The 20,120-nt window shown below is 41.1% G+C and overlaps 1 protein-coding gene across 2 annotated transcripts; it reads left to right on the forward strand.

The window, feature by feature from the left end:
• The first annotated feature begins 410 nt into the window (after positions 1 to 410).
• Positions 411 to 19,768, forward strand: ice1 (KIAA0947-like (H. sapiens)). 2 transcript variants are annotated; one of them, XM_053621158.1, is made up of 22 exons: positions 411 to 830; positions 1,314 to 1,372; positions 3,605 to 3,639; positions 3,917 to 3,935; positions 5,507 to 5,618; positions 6,030 to 6,106; positions 6,425 to 6,462; positions 7,638 to 7,720; positions 7,814 to 7,890; positions 8,167 to 8,204; positions 8,376 to 8,458; positions 8,591 to 8,627; positions 8,713 to 8,763; positions 9,371 to 9,451; positions 9,544 to 9,947; positions 10,206 to 12,449; positions 13,647 to 13,815; positions 13,932 to 14,092; positions 15,305 to 15,495; positions 18,552 to 18,652; positions 18,751 to 18,849; positions 18,934 to 19,768. In XM_053621158.1, the coding sequence occupies exons 1-22, from the start codon at positions 741 to 743 to the stop codon at positions 19,107 to 19,109; spliced, it is 4,425 nt and encodes a 1,474-aa protein (XP_053477133.1). In that variant the 5' UTR covers positions 411 to 740; the 3' UTR covers positions 19,110 to 19,768. The 2 variants fall into 2 exon arrangements, with proteins under 2 accessions (XP_053477133.1, XP_053477143.1); XM_053621168.1 differs by lacking the exons at positions 411 to 830; positions 1,314 to 1,372; positions 3,605 to 3,639; ... (3 more) ...; positions 6,425 to 6,462; positions 7,638 to 7,720 and adding an exon at positions 8,021 to 8,062 and having other exon boundaries at positions 7,850 to 7,890.
• The last annotated feature ends 352 nt before the right edge of the window (positions 19,769 to 20,120 follow it).

The following is a 20,120-nucleotide window of genomic DNA, read 5'->3' on the forward strand; positions in this document are numbered from 1 at the left end:
TTAGATTACTGCTGTCCATGTCAACGTAGCCTATAATGCGACTAAAACAGGAATACTCCACACGTCTTAATTTGATTTGTGTTTACTCCGTGTATGACTTGAACCTGGATTACTGTCATCAGAAATAGCCGTTTACATGCTAGTTTCTTAAACAGAGAATCTTCTTAATCGGGTTAATATCGGATTAAGGTTGTACTGTGTTGGCTCAAAGATACAGTATAATTACAGCGTCCTTCAGACTAGGTGGGCGTGGCTACCTTTCAGAACAACACCCACTCCGAAATGAGTCGACCAATAGAGATTTAAGGTGAACTCCTTCTTGTAAGAACCGCCCTCCCACCTCCAAGAAAAAAAAAACTGCATTGCGTTGCATTAAAAAAAATCCGCAAATTGTGTCAAAAGTAATTGTTTATTTATAAGTAATTTTTTTTTTTTTTTTTTTACAGTTCCATAGATTCGTGACCGGCACATTATTATTTCCCAGTAGGTTTAAATTACATTGATAAAAAAGTATGTTTATATATGTAGAAAGAGAGAATTATTCTATTCAGGCGTTTTCACCGGGCAGCCCGGGGCTTTGGCGCATTTGGGTCCTAAGAGTCCGCGTGCAGGGCTACGTTTCCATGATGTACACTGTTATTTTGGTCCGTGTCTTGTTATGGAATCCAAATCGGAGTGTTTAAGTGTTGTTTTTGTCCCCTTTTTTGTTTTGGTTTAGTTTTTAGGGTTATTTAAATACCATGATGCCGGGGGAGAGCCAATCCGGAACCGGAGGAATCGCATCAGAAGCTACTTCTGGCACTTGTCAAAACTGCACTGTTTTAAATCAGGTGCGTTCACGTGAAAAGACATTCGTTTATTATTATTGTTATTATTATTATTATTATTGTTATTATTATTATTATTATTATTATTATTATTATTATTATTATGTCTCTCTTTTGTTGTGTGTGTGTGTGTGCGGTAAAAGCTCGCTGTACAGCTCGGTGTAGCATTCCATCTCACATCCCAGCCCATGTTGACAATACTTTTCATACTGTGTGACGTCATAGGCGAATTTGCATATATAGTTAAATATTCATGAGTATTTGCATGTCAAAACATCTTATATGACCATTAGGAAATTTCTATAGGAGTTGTCTTTTTCTTTCTTTTAAATAACTTATTAAAGGAGTGTTAGGTAAGATTAGTCTTTATAATTATTATTTGTTATGTTTGACGCTTTTGCCAAACCAGTTTTCAGGTACAAACCTCAAGTGCAACTGTCCTGTTGTGACCGATTGTTTTCATTTACACACCTGGATGTTTTTCAGAGCCTGGATGAGTACGTGGCTGCTTTACTGACACTCAAACAGAAGATCATAGACACAGAGTGAGTAGAAGGCTCGTGATTGGTGCCAATAATTACCGAGTTGACTGTGTTTTCCTTCTAATTGTTCTACATTTTATGAGAACCTCATCAGCATCACAATCGGTGTGGCCAAAAGTTTGTGGACACCAGACCATCACACCCATCTGTGCATGTGTGTGAACATCCCATTATCCATTTACAGCACTGTGAAAAAAGTATTGCCTGGTTCCTCATATTAAATAGTTTTCAATCTTTAAACGAAATACAACATAAATCAACAGCAGCCCGAGTAAACACGCAATACCGTTTTTATTTTTTTTATTGAAGGGGAAAAAAGATCCAACACCTATCACCCATCTGAAAAACTAATTGCAACCTTAAGCTTAAAATCTGGTTGTGCTCAGCCTTTAACAGCGATAAACGCAACTGATCGCTTCCGATAACTGGAGATCAGTCTCTCACAGCGCTGTGGTGGAATCTTCGCCCGCTCTTCTTTGCAGAACTGCTTTGGTTCAGCCTCAGTGGAGGGTTTTGGAGCATGAACTGATCGATAATTGGTTTCATTGACAACAATGTTCATAATCAATTATTATCGATTAGTTGTTGCAGCTGTAATTCAGAGGTGGACTTACTTCTATGCTTCGGATCATTGTCTCGCTGCATAATCCAGTTGCGCTTGAGTTTCTACTCACAGACTGAAGACCGGACATTCTCCTCTAGGATTTTCTGGAGAGCAGAATTCATGTTTCTCTCAATTATTGCAAGTTGCCCAAGACCTGAAGCAGCAAAGCATCCCCACACCTCCTCCACCATGCTTAATCATAGGTATGATGTTCTTTTTGTGGAATTCTGTGTTTGGTTTACACCAGATGTAACGGGACCCCTGTCTTCCAAACAGTTCCGCTTTCAACTCCTCAATCCACAGAACATTCTCCCAAAAGGTTTGAGGATCATCAAGGTGTGTTTTGGCAAAATTCAGACAAGCATTAATGTTCTTCTGGGTTAACAGTGGTTTTCACCTCACCACTCTTCCATGGAAGCCATTTTTGCCCAGTGTCTTTCTGTTAGTGGAGTCATGAACAGTGACCTTTACTGATGCAAGAGAGGCCTGTAGGTCCTTTGATGTTGTCCTTGGCTCTTTTGTGACTTCCTGGATAAGTAGTTCCTGTGCCCTTGGAGGAATTTTGGAAGGTCAGACACTTCTAGGAAGGTTCACTACTGTGCCGAGTTTTTCCATTTGGAGATAATGTCTCTCACTGGGGTTCTTTGGAGTCCCGGAGCCTTTGTAAATAGCTTTGTGACCCTTCCCAGACTGATATATTTCAATCACCTTCTTCCTCATAATTTCTGGAATTTCTTTCAATTTTGCCATGGTGTGTTGCTGAGTACGACCTTTTAACCAACTTCATGCTGTTGAAAAAGTTCTATGTAAGTGTTGATTTGATTGAACAGGGTTTGTAGTAATCAGGCCTGGTTGCGTTTAGTCCAGCTGAACCCCATTATGAATGCGGTTTCATATATTTGGGGTATTAGTAACTATGGGATCAAATACATTTTCACACAGGCTCAGTTGTTATTGGATAACTTTTTCGCTTCAATAAATAACATTGTCATTTAAAAACTCTTTTTTGTGTTTACTCAGGCTGCCTTTGTTTTACCTTAGTTTACTGAATTTCTGAAACAATTTAGTATGAGATGTACGCAAAAACAGAAGAAATCAGGATGGGGTAAATAGTTTTTCACAGCACTGTAGTCCTCCTTTGCTATTATAATATCATCCACTATTCTGGGAAGGCTTTCCACCAGATTTTGGAGGATAACCGTGTGGATTTGCATATTCAGCCACAAGAGCATTGGTGAGCTCAGGCACTGATGTCACTGATGTCAGGGTTCTGTGCAGATCACTCGAGTTCTTCAACGCCAAACTTGGCAAGCCATGTCTTCATGACCTCACTTTGTGCACGAGGGCATTGTCATGCTGGAACACATTTGGGCTAGGACACATAGTTCCAGTGAAGAGAAATTGTAATACTACAGCATACAAAAATATTGAGGCAACAGTTTGGGGAAGAACCACATATGCATGTAATGGTCAAGTGTCCACAAACTTTTGGTCTTGCGCTAGGACTTGTGCTTGTGTCCAAATGTGTCGGTGATTAAGAATTTGAAGCACTTTATTCACCCATTAGGCTTGCCATTTTGATTACAGAGGCATAATCGTTTGTATACATCTGTTGTCTTTTATTCTTTCAGCCTTCTGTTGAGCGAGTATAAAGAGAAGTGTGATGATATCCTTTTTGCACCTAAGCACCATATCACTAATTATGGATGTAGTTTTCATCTGCCTAAACATGCTGCAGAGAGGGGCAAAACACACCAAGGTTCACTTCAAACAGACTAAATACTGCATATGTATATATAAAAACGCCCCAATATTAATTAACTAATTGGTTTCCATTATGTGCTGTTGTAATGAATTGGGCTTGTAAAATCAGTGTACTAGTTAAAAAAAGGCTATATTCTCTTGATACTGGACAACACTCACTTTCCTTGACAAGTGATTACAGCTTCAGAAATCTCAAAGGTAAGACTGTTCTCTATGAATTCTAAAGCATTATGGCCATACCTCCTTCATTAGGACTGACAGGCACAAGTCATAATATCTGGGAATGACCAACACAGTAGCCACACTTCCTTCTCTCTGACTGACAGGCACACAGGCCACAGTTCCTTTACTAGGATTGACAGGCCCAGAGACTAAATCATAATCTCTGGTACTGACGGACACAATAGCCACAACTCTTTGACTGTGACTGACAAACACAGGCGTCTTTCACTGATTCCTCCTCCACTGGGCCTGACGGGCCCAGACGCCACATCTCCTTCAATGGGACTGACGGGCCCAGAGACCACGTCTCCTTCAATGGGACTGACGGGCCCAGAGACCACGTCTCCTTCAATGGGACTGACGGGCCCAGAGACCACGTCTCCTTCAATGGGACTGACGGGCCCAGAGACCACGTCTCCTTCAATGGGACTGACGGGCCCAGAGACCACGCCTCCTTCAATGGGACTGACTGGCCCAGAGACCATGTCTCCTTCAATGGGCCTGACAGGCCCAGAGAACATGCCGCCGTCAGTCAGTGCGTTTACATGGACGACAATAATCCACTATTAACCCGATTAAGACAATACTCTGATTAAGAAACTAGCATGTAAACAGCAATTTTTAATTACCTTAATCTGATTAAGGTCGTATTCGAAGTAAACACAAATGGAATTAAGACCTGTGGAGTACTCCTGTTTTAGTCGCATTATCGACATATATTACAGACATGTACACACCTTAATCACACTATTAACGTCGTGTGGGAGTTTTCACTGCATTTTGTGACAGGACACGTACACACGCGGCAGTGCTCAACCGTTTTACAGCAAACAAAAGAGTACGGTTGCGTCCGAAACCGCGTACTTCCTTACTATAGGCCTGTAGTAGGAGAAATACATGTATCTCGGCTACTGTATAGAAGGTAAGCACGCGGTTTGGGACGCGGTTTATATTTCTATTCTATTTATTTTTTATAAGTCTATTTGCACGTACAGCATGACAAATAATTAACTGCACTTGAAGCGTTCGTAAAAAAAATGAATAAAAACACCCAAAACTGTATGTTGATACGTGAAATTCTGGAGGGACGTCGGACGGCGTGGCGCGGTGACGTAATGACGTGTGCCGTTAATCGAACTATGTTCTAGAACATGTAAAACGGGAACATGACAGGAGTATTCTAAAAGCAACTCATGTAAACACCTTAATCACAATATTGTCTTATTCAGAGTAAGGTCAATAATTAGATTACTGCTATCCATGTAAACGTAGTCAATGAGGCTTCAACTTGTAGTTGTACAGTCCCACCAAAAGTATTGGAACAGCAAGACCAATTCTTTTGTTCTGGATGTAAATACCAGGAAATGAAAGCTGAATTTCTGATCGATTGTCTAATTCAAATTTTGACCTCTAAACCAAATGTCTTCAGTGTACAGCACAAACTAAAGTATTGGCCTTGCTGTTCCAGTCCTTTCAGAGCATACTGTATAATACATAGCTGGACACGAATGGTTGTGATCATCTGCTTGATATTTTTTTCCATTCAGAGAGCGCACTAAGCTGCACAAAGAGCTGGACGAGGTGCTGCTGAAACTCGGTCCGTTAGAAAAGCAGACGGTGGAGTACGAGGCAGTCAAGGCTGAGCTTAAGGAAACCACGGTGATTTTACTACCAATCCGTTCGCGATGGACTGATAGAAGGATTAAATATCACATGGATAAACCACTGATTTAAGTCTTGTTTTAAACACAGGATTCTAATCCCTTGCTGAAACCACTTTTGCCTGGCTTCAGTGGCATTCTTGGGCTTTAAAACAGCTTTATCTTGATCATAGGGCTAAAACTACAGTACTGATGTTTGCCTGATTTTCGTCCATGTAAAATTATCTTAGGTGATCTCAATTAATGGAATTTTTAATCTCCTAATATGTTGTGAAAACAAACACTGTATATTGGTTGGGCTCTACCCTCCAACTCACGCTTTCATAGTTTATGTTAAGATTTATATCAATTCATATTAGTGCATTTCTGTGTAATTGTATTTGAATTGTTTTATATTTGCTGCATTAAGGCTGCCTTGAAGGTGTATCGGGCGAAATCCGAGGAAGTGGATGATTTGAGAGAAGAGAACGCTAAGGCACTCGCTATGTAAGATCTGAAATCACTGAAAAATCCACCACACAGTCAGTTGTGACTGAAAATAACATTTTACATAACAGTTAGTAAGGTTATAATTGGTTTCTCTGGGCTTTCATAATAGCTTTCTTGTTATGCTCACAGTATTTACAACATAATATGGCAAACAAATAAATATTTTTAAAAGGCCTGCTGCTATTTAATTAGCTTTGCTAACTACGATGTTAAGCTGCTAGTAAACTAGTTAATGTCAAGTAAATGATTGATTTTTTATGAAAAATCAGTATCTAAGTTTGTTATCGAGTTAATTATGTTTTATTACATTCTCAGGAATGCAAAGCTTGAAGAAACTCTCAAGAAGGCAGAAGGTAAGAATCTATTTGTTGGCACAGTTCCACCAAGGTTTAAAGAAATGATGAATGACTGGAGTTCCATCCAAACTGCAGGATCTGTGTTGTGTGCTTATGATGATCACATTAGTGCACCTAGTTGCAGTAATTATATCTTTTTTGTAATTGGGGACAACATTATGGCACAATTCCAGAACTTATCTTATTTAGGGTCTGAAAGGGGTGGGGGGGATCTTTAAACGAAATAATAACAATTTACACCGATCATCCTGTTAAAAATTTACACCCCTCTGGCTTTTAATGTATCGTCTTGCCTTCTTGAGCATCAGTGAATGTCTGCACCTTTTGTAATAGTCGTGTACGAGTCCCTCAGTGTGAAAAGACGGATCTCGACGACATATAGTCGCTGTTGGAAAGGGCTCAAATATGCAGAATATGCTGGCAAAGCAAAGACTGTGCAGGAACTGAAGAAAATTGTTATTTAGGAACCGGAGTTAAGGGGAACTGTGGAAGTGAAAACCCTCGTATGACATTAGTCGACACAGGAGCGTCTGCAGTGTTGCTCGCACAAGCATGATCTGCATGGAAGAGTCATCAGGAGTCAATCCTACCTGCAACTTGAGCAGAAACATGAGCGTCTGATGCATGCATTTTATTATCTATATAAGCTAGAGTCATTTTGGAAACGATTGATAAAAGTGAAACTCTTCGGCCACACTCATCAAACCAAGAGCAGCATTTGGTGAAAAGAACACGCTGCCCAAAAACATACCTCAAAATTCACCATTAACTACTTCAAGAAATGTAAGTGGGTTCGTTGGGTATTTTGTTGATTAATTCGCATTAATACTCCACAAGTGTTTTATGAATGGCTGATAAGAGCGTTGGTTATTTTCTGAAGATTGCGTATGATCAAAAATATTATGAAGGTTCTTGGCTCTTGAACCGTGGCCTAGGAACTAAAATAAGCTTCGCTTCCTGTGATGGAAACACAAACAGAATACAGTGAGGTACATTTATTGAGATGCCTACTGCTGAGCACATACTGCAAAACATTTTGGATCAAAGTGTCCAGAGAAGTAATAACGAAAGGAAAAAAAAAAACAAGAAAAAACCGGTAACAGTTGTGCACTTGACCTATAAATTCACAGAACTGCTCGTTTAAGACGACTTCTCATTTCCTCTTCATGCAGATGCAGCAAACACACAGAGTCGAGAAAATACTACGCTGAGATCTGAGAAGAAAATGCTAGAAAGCGACCTGCAGAAGACTCGGGTCAGGATCCTGATTGTGTGGTTTCGCAGCGATTTCTGCATCGTAAATGGTTATAGAATGTTAATATGATTTCGCTTTATTCCGTTCATGCAGGAGAGTCTCCGGCTTAGTCGAGAGGCTTTTGAAGAATTGGAGGATCTGAAGGTGGAGAACGCTAAGGCACTCATTGTGTATGTATTATGAGAAATAGAAAATCATCAGGTCATATTGATCTTATTAAGACCCATCACAACAACCTATTTCAGAGTTTGTTTGTTTTTTCTTCCTTCCCTGCATTTTTTTATGATGAATACGACCTAGCGATCTAGTATTTACTAGCTAGTTTCTTGATGTTGATTTTAGGTAAGTAATGTAGGTTTGGTAAAACAGTATAAATTAGGCATGTTAGCTTACTGTCCAGCTAAGGCTGCTGTTCTTTTAAAATTTATCTTTTTTCCCCACACCAGAAAAAGCAATCTTGAAAATCAACTTCTGGCACTTGAAGGTCTGTTATTTATTTATTGATTGATTGATTGATTGATTGATTGATTGATTGTCTATCCCTGACGTGACAAATTCAAGTGTGGATGATGACCATGATTCGAGAACCTTTTTTAATGCATTTTGTTCTTATTAATACGTAATGTTGTTGTTGTTGTCGTCGTTGTTATTACAGACATGAACCTCAAGCAAAATCATACAATCCGAGACCTGAAGAGCAAAAACAGTAACCTTGAAAAAAGCATCAGATTAATAGAGGTGCCCATTTTCAAAAATATATTCTAAAAAAATAATTAAACACTGAAGTCATTTAAAGATTTACTTTTAGTGGGAACAGTAACGTAAATGCATTTGTTATATTTGATTGATTTTTTTTTTTAACCCTTACAGGAAAAACTTGCAACGCTCGAAAAAGAGTTCAACAAAGGTAGCGTTGAAATTTCTAGCTTGTATTTTGGCACGTTAATCGTTTACTGTGACCTATGTAATAAAATTGGTTATTGTCATTACAGAGAAAAGGTGTTCATCTACACAAACTGAGAATGAGCCAAAAGTTGACAAAGGTATTTCCAAACCAAAAAAAAAAGTCATTGAATACAATACAATGAATACAATATTTTCAGTATTATATCAGGGTTTTTTCCCTAGGCTTTCAGGGGGCTTAGTCTGGGTTCCTAGGGATGGTGGTTGCTGGGTTTGATCCTTGCCATATTTGTAAAAGAAAACTGGCAACACTTATTGTACACTTATTGTATTTATAGTCCAAATTTCACCAAATAACATCTTTTGAGATTGAATGAAAATAAATTCCTTGGTACGTTCATTCGGCAAAAACACTCGGGTGCAGCATCTAAGCCTTTCTATGGTAAGGAAAACCCTGTATGTGGAATTTTGTCTTTGTTACAACTTGTATATTATAGTGTATATAGTGTAATTTTTTTAATTTAAGAAATTTCTGCAGCTTCATAGGTGTATCTGTCCTATAGTCTTTATACTGTAAATGCACATGGTACATTTGGCACAGACAACAAACCACAATCCAGATTTTTAGTAGAATTTGGGATCATCTTGTTTTCCTAAAATCTAGAAAATACTACAGCCAAATTTTCTCAAACTGCAAATTGTAACGTTATTTAATCCATACTTTCAATGTTATGTTGTCGTTTTCAGATAAAGTCTGGACCCTCCTACAGGAAGTCTGGCACTGCGTGGACCCTCTGTCCAAAACACCAGGAAATTTAGCTTTAAACGGTAATAACCTTTTAAGCAGCATTCGCTAACTAAAATATTATGCTGTTATCGAATCATTGCTCAGAATCTAACATTTTTAAAACAATCCCCAGACAATCAGCACTTAACGTTCAGACCCTCAAGATGTGCTCCTCATCCGGTGCCGCTCAGTCCCTTTAGAAAGCCGATGCTGACTCGGTCAACTGTCTCAACTCCGAACGGAGCTAAAGCGTCTCCAGAAAAGAGTCAATCTGAATCTTTATTAGTAGGAGCAAGCAGTCCATGTAAAGACCAGACGAAAAGGAAAGCGGGCAGGAAGAAGAAAAGAAGCCCGGATTCCGAAGATCTAGATGAAGACTGTGCGAAGACAACCAGTGATTTATCACTCAGTAAAGATGGTCCTGTTGATCAGTTATCAGAGGAGGAAGCTTCAGTAAAAACCCTTGATATATGGGAAATTCTCAGCTGGTCTTCTGCTTTACCTGCACCTTTATCTCCACTGCCTCCTGATGAGTTGGTAATCATTTTATGAATACTATTACCAATCTTTATTTCAATGCGTGTCATTTTTAGCATGTAGTAAGTCTGAATTCTTTTTGCAGTAAGTAGTATTTACTGCTCATTCCAAGTATGTACAGTAGGGTCCAAAAGCCTGCTTTTAAATTTCATCGCTTATCAAAAACTTTTATAAAATCTTACCTTACTTTTGGACCCTCTTGTATAATTGCACCTTAGTAGGTTCATTTCAGAACTTGTTATATGCTGTTTGTTTCAGGCTGAGATGGACGTGGATTCGAGTCTGAAAGAGAGTCCGATTTCCAAAGTTGACGATGGCCAAAAATCACAGTCCGAAGAGCCAAAGCCATTAGAGGATAGTGTAGCACTTTCATCTGTTTGTTTATCTCAGGGAAACCAATCGAAAGTGCTGGCATCAGTTGCTCCTGATACCGATGAACAGATCCTGCAGAATATTTCAGCAGAGAGCCAGGAAATGCAAGTAGAAAAGATGAAAGAAAATCCTGAAGATTCACCTTGTTCAGCAACAAGAAGTTTACAGAGTGAATCCGATGGGGAGTGTGTTGGCGTAAACCGAGCCACGTTAATCACGGCGGAATCACAGCTGAGCGCCGAGGAAGAATGTACGAGTCAGATCAACGTTAAAGCACGGTGTATTGCTGGCCACGAAGTACCTAATGCAGATTATAACTATGCTTTCGGTCAAGGTTCGGAGCCTGTGCAGCAGGTTATAATACCCGAGGCGTGCCCAGATGAGGAAGATAAGTCCGTCCAGCGTCGGTCTGAAGTTAAAGCAAATGGGGCTGCATATTCTTTACAGGTTTGTGTAACTCCACAAACATGTTCTATGACCGAGCCTGAAAGAACCGTAGAGGAAATCCCGAGTGTCTCGACACCCATGGTCACAACCACAGATTTAAAGATGGCTGAAGATCAAAATGGCTATGATGGACAAGACAGTGAATCCTCCTGTACCAGGATGAATGGTGCGTCTTCTGGAGATTCCTCAGATGAAGAGTTCTTGGGTCTGAAGAGAAAAGTCAGAGGGATTTGCTTGAGACCAGGGGATATGAGCAGCGTTACTTCAAACCAACGGCTATCAAATGAAAAGCAAGAATCTGGAGATCAGGTTCAGGGAACAAACTGTGGAACCAAAGAAGAGCATCTTCAACTGGAGAACGTGAAAGATGACGAATGTTTAAAAGACGGCAGCATTATGATGAAGATGTGCAAACCTGGAATTCTTGAAGACAACGCAGGGGTAGAGGTTACACAAGAGACAGAACTAGCAAAGAAGTGTAAACATGAACCAGAGAGCTATCCCAACAACTCTTTACCAATTTCTGATGCACAGGATCAAGAGGAGGAATGTGTACTATCTGGATCTTTTAGCCCCAACGTTGAAAACGTGGATGGTGCCAAACCAAAAGTCTCAAGTGTGAAATCTCAAGATATTTGTAGTGCATCTTCAGTAAATACACCTACACTGTCTAGTTTAGATAAAAGTGTGGATCTACCTCTCGCAGAGTTGGCCTCCAGAAACTCACTTACCTCAGCTCAGTCTCCAGAATCAATTGGAAAGGTTCTCACAGAGATGGGTCCTCCACTACCTCCAGTTGTTTTACCATTGACTGCAACTCCTCCAAAATTTAGGAAACACCTTACTCCAAATAGGCCCAGCATCCAGTTGCCTACCTGGTCATCAACAGAAGGGCAATTTTCTCTCAACCAGCAGCCCAATGTACCTTCTCCAGATCCTGGCCTTCAAGATGACGTAAAGACATCTATGACTTTTCCTTCACCAACACGTGGTGTTCCTTCTTCCCCTTTGCAGTTTGGATCAGCAACTCCCAAGCATGCACTTCCCGTCCCAGGAAGGCTGCCCTCATCAGCGTTAAACTCCTCATCACCCTCTGCCTCACAAGAGAACTCCATGCAGATGCTGGATACCATGTATCCAGAGCTTTCTGCCCAAGCAAGGACTCTAAACATCCTACGGGGTAATGTTAACCTCGGAAGGGCCGCGAATGAGAGTGGGGCCTCTCCACCTTCCGTCAATCCCATCTCGGGGAATAAAACGATCAACTCCTCATCCACAGCTTTCACCAAGACGGACCAAAAGGCGAAAAGAACTGGTGCAAATATGTTACTACCCAAAAGCGCCAAAAAGCTTCGACTCGATACCTGTTCACCTGATGCTTCAAGTCTTACCCCTCCAGTGCAACACGTTCGTGATCAGCCAAGTAATGGCGTAGCATCGCCAACACACTATCCAACGAATAGTCCGCCAAGCAACAACCAAACGGCAAGAAAAGAAGGCAAAACTGTGGACGATGTCAATGATGCGCAGTCCCTCATCTTCAGTGCATTCGAAAAACTTCAAAATTCCTGTTTTGATGTGTTGCCTGTAATCAGGAGTCATGTGTTTCTTGGAAGGATATCTGAAGTTCCTGTCCTAAGAGATGAAGAAAAATGTGTCATTTCGGATTTTTGTTCAAACCAGGTAAATGTTGTTTTTTTTTAAAAAAATTTATTTATTTATTTATTTAATGTGCATGTAATTCAAATTCACTACTTGAATTCTATTGAAACTCAGTAGTTGTTTTAATGGGGACCTAGGGGTTTTAGACCTAGATCTTGGTGATTGTTTAGTGAAGGACCCCACACTGGCCAACTTCACCGCTTACGCCGAGTTTTGTGGAGATCGCCGACAAACGGCCGAAATCATAGACAAATCAGAACTCACTCCGGTGAGAGGCAAACGTGACGTATGAATTATCAAAGACGCGATCTGAGAGAGAAGCGAGATATCTAACGTGTTAAATATCTGGACCTGTCTGCAATTCCAAGTCACGTAATGCGAAATCTGTTTTGACTGAACGTAATTGCAGTGTTGATCTACAGCCAACGGGGGCGCAAGAAACTGGGCACGGCCTGGAACGTTTCAGTGGGAGGAGTCCTGACGTACCTCCAATTCTCTCTGTAGAACAGACAATCCTTGCTGTCCCGCGTCTCCACACCCATTCCCTCCTCCATAGTCTTTTTCTCTTTTCGCTGCATCCAAAGCGTGCGAACTTCATGCTGTCCGCCGTTTTCAAAACCCCGTCCGGACAAGCATGAGAACGCAATCTTTTGTAATATTCATATCGCGTGTGCTCCGTTGTGAAACGTAATTTGGAGTTCAGGCATTTGGAGTCGTCAGTAGTGAAATGTTTTGTAATGCGTTCATCCCTGTCGCCAATTTGCTTGTGTAATTTGAAAACCCTACGAGACCCTTCCACGACAAGGCGGACAGTTGTGGAATATGGGCGGTACCACAACCCGATGTCTTTGGGAGTCATGTAGTAGAGTAGAAGCCGTTGGGGTCAGAGCGTAGGGTCAGCCATGATACAGCGCCCCCTGGAGCAGAGAGGGTTAAGGGCTTGCTCAAGAGCCCAACAGTGGCAGCTTGGCAGTGCTGGGGCTTGAACTTCTGATCCCAGAGCCTGCCCCTAATTTTTTACCAGTTTCCCATGTGCAAAAAATTAATAATAATTAATAAATTAAAGGAAGTGAAAAAATTAAAAATAATTTTTAGAAGAAATTCATTCAGTCAAGTGTTTCGGTTTATGTAACGCCTAGTAGTCCCCCTAAGCTTAGTGTAGAATCCAGTACTAATTTCTTCATGCCAAAGTCCTCATTTTCTGCGTTCTCTGATCAGTCCTCAGCGGAGAAGTTTATGTTGGCCGTTTTGTCCAAGATCAAGGCAGAGAGAGCCGTTTTGAAACACGAACTCCTGCAGTCTCACTGTAGGGTTTATGTAGGTTTGTGTCGATGGAGCGGAGACTATCAGAAAGCACACGCCCTTGCCTACAGTCTTCTAAAAGAAGGTGAGTTTGTATTGACGTTTTATTTTATTTTATTTCAAATGTACTTGCTAGTAAAACAGTGATAATAGTAGCACGTGTGTTTTTGTAGTTATGTGCTATTGTTTTCACACTTGCAGACTTTCCTGAAGCCCCAAAGCTGATTTTATTCATGGTGACAACATGGCCAACTGTTCTATCCCACGATAGCCCTTTGTGTCGTGCCATTAACATAGTGAGCAGACTGAAAGCAGAGGGAGAGATCTTAGACTACCTCAGCAAGTATCTACACTGGGACGAGGTAAACAGCTGCCTCGCTGACTCTCGAGGTTCTTCTCCATTTCTTGGTTTCTTACTAGGGCTGCGTGATCGATTAATCGGAAGGGGGACCAAACTTTCAGTACCAAACAGAGTGTTACAAATATAAACGTCCGACTGAAACTTTACATTAACACAATTGTTTGTTGAATTTTATATTTAAACTCAGGGAAAAAAAAGTACGCCATTTATTATATTGTAATTATTATATTATACTTTTTTCAGATATGACCTTTCATGTAGCGTGTTATAGAGCTGTTTGTGAATGTAAAAAGTCTGCAACGTTTCAAAAATCAAAGTGCACGACAAACCGAGTTATTGACTCCCAAAAGAAGGAATCGATTCTGAACAGCTGAAACGAGTCGTTAGTGATTCCAGAATTTACTTCCTGTACTAACCGATGTAGGTTTGTAACAAAAAACCCCGCCTCTGGTCTTCATCGGCTGCTCGCTGACAGACGGAGCTGAAACTCGTTACGGTAGTGGACGTTTCCTTTTTGACACACGCTGACAGCAATAGACCAGTCACAACAGACTCGGACGTCTGACCAATCAGAGCAGAGTATTCTCTCTGAAAGGAGGAGTTTAGAAAGAATCATTTAACGAGTCGTTTGTGACACTGGAGGGAAAAAGGTAATGCTGCAATTTAAATTACGAGCAGGTTAAAGTGCTCTCAAATTTATTGTACGAGAGCTTTAAAAGGCACGTTTCAAACCATCATAGGCGCGCTTTAAAATCCAAATAAACGATGTTTTTCATGCATTATTTTTTATGGATGCACAAATAAAAACACACAGTTAAACTACAGTCCTAAATTAATTAAAACTCAACCTTTTAAGCAACTCGCACCAGTTTCCTCAACCCCTTGCAGACCGTGTAGCATTTTGGACTGTATTCTTAATCCACTTTACTTTTCCATATATCGTACTTTCACAATCGCAATTTAAGCCACCGGCAGGCCCAGGTCCGTCAATTCATCGCCATTCATGAACGAAACTGACTGTGAGAGTTTGAGCTTATTGTTGGAGTGCTCATTAGAGCAAGAGTCGTTTTCTTACCCATTACTCGTCCATTCATTCTGCCGAGCCATTATATTCTATAAAAATAAATATTTTTCATTAAAATTATTTTTTTGTGTTTTTTTTAATTGAAGTTTATTAAACTGCGTAGCAAATTAAAGTTGTATTTTCTGCCAGAGGCCCCCAGGTGACATCCAGGAAGCGATCACCACCGTACTAAAGGCTCTTCTGGAGGATGGCACGTTGACGTTCCAGAAGCACGATCGTTATGGTGATGACCTCTGCAACGCTGCTTGGGAATACATCTTCAGCCTGGAGCTCCTGTGTGCACATCAGGGCTGGAAATGGACCCATGATAATATTATAGGGTACCGTATTCAAGAAATATTCAGTTTTATAGATGTTCTGTTGATTTGAATGTGTATATTTATCTATGTTTGTATTTCAGGGTAGTTGCAAATTTAGATACAGAGCTCAGCAGTTTATGGTGTAGGGCAGGCCTGCACCACTGGCTATATATGGCAAAAAAAAAAATTTGGTTCCATTGTATTTGGAATCAACACCACCTTTTTTTCACCCCTTAAGTGTGTGAACACCTGGATAACTTCTCGCATGCCGATACCTTTTGACAATAATTCACGTGGTGATCATACTATTAAAAGTAACGGCAGACAGTCCCTTTTCTTCTTCTTGCCTCATATACACGCCGAGTGTTCAAAGTTATCTGTGGAACTGTCTACCTGTAGCTATCTGTTTGTGTATCTATAGCTATCTGTTTGTGACTACAGTCTGATCTGGAGTGGAACCTGTTGCTATCTGTTTGTTACTAAGGTCTGATCTGGAGTGGAACCTGTTGCTATCTGTTTGTGACTAAGGTCTGATCTGGAGCGGAACCTGTGGCTATCTGTTTGTGACTCCGGTCTGATCTGGAGCGGAACCTGTGGCTATCTGTTTGTGACTCCGGTCTGATCTGGAGCCGAACCTGTGGCTATCTGTTTGTGACTAAGGTCTGATCTGGAGCAGAACCTGTGGCTATCTGTTTGTGACTCCGGTCTGATCTGGAGCGGAACCTGTGGCTATCTGTTTGTGACTCCGGTCTGATCTGGAGCGGAACCTGTGGCTGTCTGTTTGTGACTCCGGTCTGATCTGGAGCGGAACCTGTGGCTGTCTGTTTGTGACTCCGGTCTGATCTGGAGCGAAACCTGTGGCTATCTGTTTGTGACTCCGGTCTGATCTGGAGCGGAACCTGTGGCTGTCTGTTTGTGACTCCGGTCTGATCTGGAGCGGAACCTGTCCTCCACACTTTGTGATAGTGTCTTATTAACTTTATATTATCTTTATTTGTTAACCTTGTTTCTATTCAGCAGTGTCAATTCAACCAGGTACAAGTGTTTATATTAATCTTGTATAGTGGTGTTGCCCTTGTAATTCCAGTCTCATAAAACAGGTGTGAAGTTAGCATACCGCCGCTTGCTGTCTCTCAGTTGTCATTCCCCGGTCATAGCTGACCTGCTGCATGAGGATCTTCTGGAAATTTGGAGCTGGATCCCACTGAGACATTTATGAAGCGCTACAGCAGAATCCCTTATTGTGTGGTCTATAGCGAAGCCCTCTGGAAGCTGGGGAAGGACATCAGGTCTTGCATCTCAGAGCGCTAGGTATTGGAATGGGCATTGCATGTGTAGCTCATTTAGTAAGTCTAAACACAAGTCCGAGATCCGCCGAGCACCAAAGCCCAGTGATGATGCTAGCTGTAAACGAGCAGGAATAAATATGAATGATGCCAACATGAGAGCCTGTGGTCTCTCTCAAAGCTTGAGCATGGATGGCTGAGCATCAGATATGGCTCAGTTGAGAGCTCGATGCTTTTTAATAGAAGCCACGCTTGCAGTCTTTGACAGAACATCCAAAAAAGGCCCGAACCGAATCCGCTTCATGTACCTCATCTGGAGAAGGCAGGGCTGCTTATATTCATGGCTGTGTTCTCCAAGTGCTATAGAAATCAAATTGAATGGAGTCGAAGTATAAGTGTTTTAGACGAGCTACACTACACTATGGTGTTCGGGCGAGCAGTGTGAACGCCAGGGAGATATCGGCCATCTCAGCATCTCTGCCCATGTGACGGCGGTTAGCAACAAAACTGCAGTGGTCTGCTCAAGGCCTCAAAAAGGTCAACGTAAACCTGGTTTCCACTAGTGGTTAGACAGGCTCATTATCACAAGTGAATGAATGAAAAGGTGTGCCACCCCCAGCCGGACTACATGGGCCTTTACATGCAGGCTAGAACCCTAGCCTTGTATATTGAAAGCTTTAGGCTTATAACATTGTTCTGGACGGAGCTAGGAGCCCTTCTTCTGCTAGGTTCTCCAGGAGTCAGATGCGGGGTGGATTCCCGTAAAATAATTCTCCATGTGGTCCAGATGGGATGCTGGGATGAGTAGTATTGTAGACAGCATTTTTTAGCTGGCAATCACCTCAGCCAGGAGTTGGGAGAACTGTATGCATTGGTGATGGGCTCGTCATGTATGCGCTGATGACCAAATAGTTGTAGGGTGACCGTGTGATGGAACTCAAAGTGTCTAAGTAAGATTATAGGAGCCTTAAACATAAGAACCTGGTGGTTGACTTCAGTGTGCTACACGGTTCGATCTGTACGATGTTCCCTACTGTGTGACTACACACCTTACGGTGATCTGTGATCCAAACAATTAGTCAGAGCACCAGCTATTCCTTGGGCACAATGTTGGTCCAAAGAGATTGCTTAGACAAACTATCACAATGGGCATCTAGGAGGATGAGTCAGTTCGTCATGACCTACTGGTATAAGGTTGTGCAGGTATTGAAATGCTGCCACTGGCTTTAAGGAGAGGTGAAAAGAGAGTGTCTGCCATTACTGACTTGGTGTCAAAAGGTCTCAGCATATGTGTAAAATATGAGTATGAGTAAATGAGCATGGCTTCAGACTGATGGGCTTTGTGGTTTCTCAGTAACATGACAACTTGTTTTTTGTTTTATTAACATCAAGAGAAAGGAAAAAGAGAAGAGATTCTCCTAACACGACGGATTATAGCTGTTATAACGGGAACTGAATTCTTTCATGGACATTCCTCATCACTAGAAGGAAATGAGAAGTACAATGTGTAAATTATCAGTGGTAACTTTCTTTGATGTAAAAGGAATTTAAAAAAAAAATGTAATGCAGTAACATTAGCTTTGTATCAGGTCTCATCATACCAATCCATCATGAATTATTCCTTACTTACATAAAGGGGCGGTAGTCTGGGGACTGTTTGAATTCACAACCTTCCACTCATAGAACCATAACAGCTGATCTACCGCCAGCACTCAGACACTCATCGTAGTCTTTTTTTTTTTTTTTTTTTTTTTTTTTTTTTTTTTTAATTCTTTCTGTTTTATTTACCAGAAAAGAGCTTTGGCCGGTCATGAATGCCTGGGTGACGCAACCAAGATCTCAGCAAACACCAGTCCAAGACATTTGTGTAGCAGCAGTTTTGAGGCTGATCGGTACGTTTCTTGAAAATAAGATCTTAAGCCGATATCTCACGTTCCTTTTGGAATATTCAAGGTGTTTCACTCTTGGTCTTTTTTTCCATCTCTGTCAGGACGACTTGGCCAACTAGGCCTTAAGGAGAAACTTTGCATGTCTGTCCAAAATGTTGCAAAAGCCATAAACCTGTTTGGGAAACATGGAATATCGGAAGGTAATACATTCTTCTTTATACCGGAGATTCTACAATTTTTTGAATCCTTTCCCCATCATGAACGTTTATGTATTTTGTGTGCAGGTGTGCCGTGGGAGGTGCAGCTTTCGGCAGCCTACACCATTTATGATCTGGCGCCCAGTAACCCCAAAGAAGCACTGGAGGCTTTGGCATCATGGCGAGGAGAAATCACTCAGCCAGTTCCCCCAGCCATCACCAGCTGCATTACGCAGATCGGCTCCATCTGTCGTCAGATATAACCATAAAATCTAAATCTGTACAGCATTACCTGTCTTTTTAGTTGCACAGTTTTTACTTTTGTCTCTATCCATGTGGAAAATCTGCTCGCTGGTGATTTTCGTGTCTCAGATCGTTAATGGTGCTCAGTGTGCATTTGTAAATTCTTGTACATTTTGTATATAGATCACTTGCTAAATTTAACATTAAAACTTAGTTTGTCTACATAAGGAAAGAAAGAAAATTGTCTTTGACTATGGTTTTGAATATTGGTTTCTGTCATTTTTATTTTTTTTTAGCCAATTATACACCAATCGCAATCTAAAAACCACATGTCCTTATAAATAACTGCTCTGCAGTATAGCTTGCATTAGCATTTGGCTAAATAGCAAAAGGGGTTTGAAGCTACCGGGTATCTCTTAATAATGTAATGTTCTCAGACGGATTAAATTAGCCGTTTGCTTCGATCAGGTAGATGGCTAGACATAGTCTAGCCGGAAACAGCGCTGTTCAATTGGTCGTGAGAAACTACTAAAGTCTCCGCCTGTTTAAAATCTCATTTGGAAAAACTTATTGTATTTCATGTACAAAAATATTTTCACTTGCACTACGCAGGATCGTTATGGGCCATGAAATGAATTCGAGCAGATAAAGAAGCCCAGTCCCCTAGAAATTCTGGAGTAATATACCTTGTGGATGAGCTGTTATAGAAAAAATAATTAACCATGTGGTGGTGTAATGCAGGTGTAGATGGAAATCAAAGTGAAATTCTGATCTGTTGTCTTGTGTTCATGGTTTGATCTCAAACCCAAATGTCTTCAGTGTAAATGGTCTGCACTTACATAGCGCCTTTTAACCTTAGTGGTTCTACAAAGCGCTAAGGTTAAAATGTCTCATTCACCCATTCCCACACACACACACCAATGGCAGTAGAGCTACTATGCAAGGCGCTATGCAACTTTGGGTTCTGTCCCAAGGACACTTCGGCATGTGGAGTCATGTGGGCCTGGAATTGAACCGCCAACCCTACAATT

The sequence above is a fragment of the Ictalurus furcatus genome, chromosome 1 (genome assembly GCF_023375685.1).
Source record: "Ictalurus furcatus strain D&B chromosome 1, Billie_1.0, whole genome shotgun sequence".
NCBI classification, from domain to species: domain Eukaryota; kingdom Metazoa; phylum Chordata; class Actinopteri; order Siluriformes; family Ictaluridae; genus Ictalurus; species Ictalurus furcatus.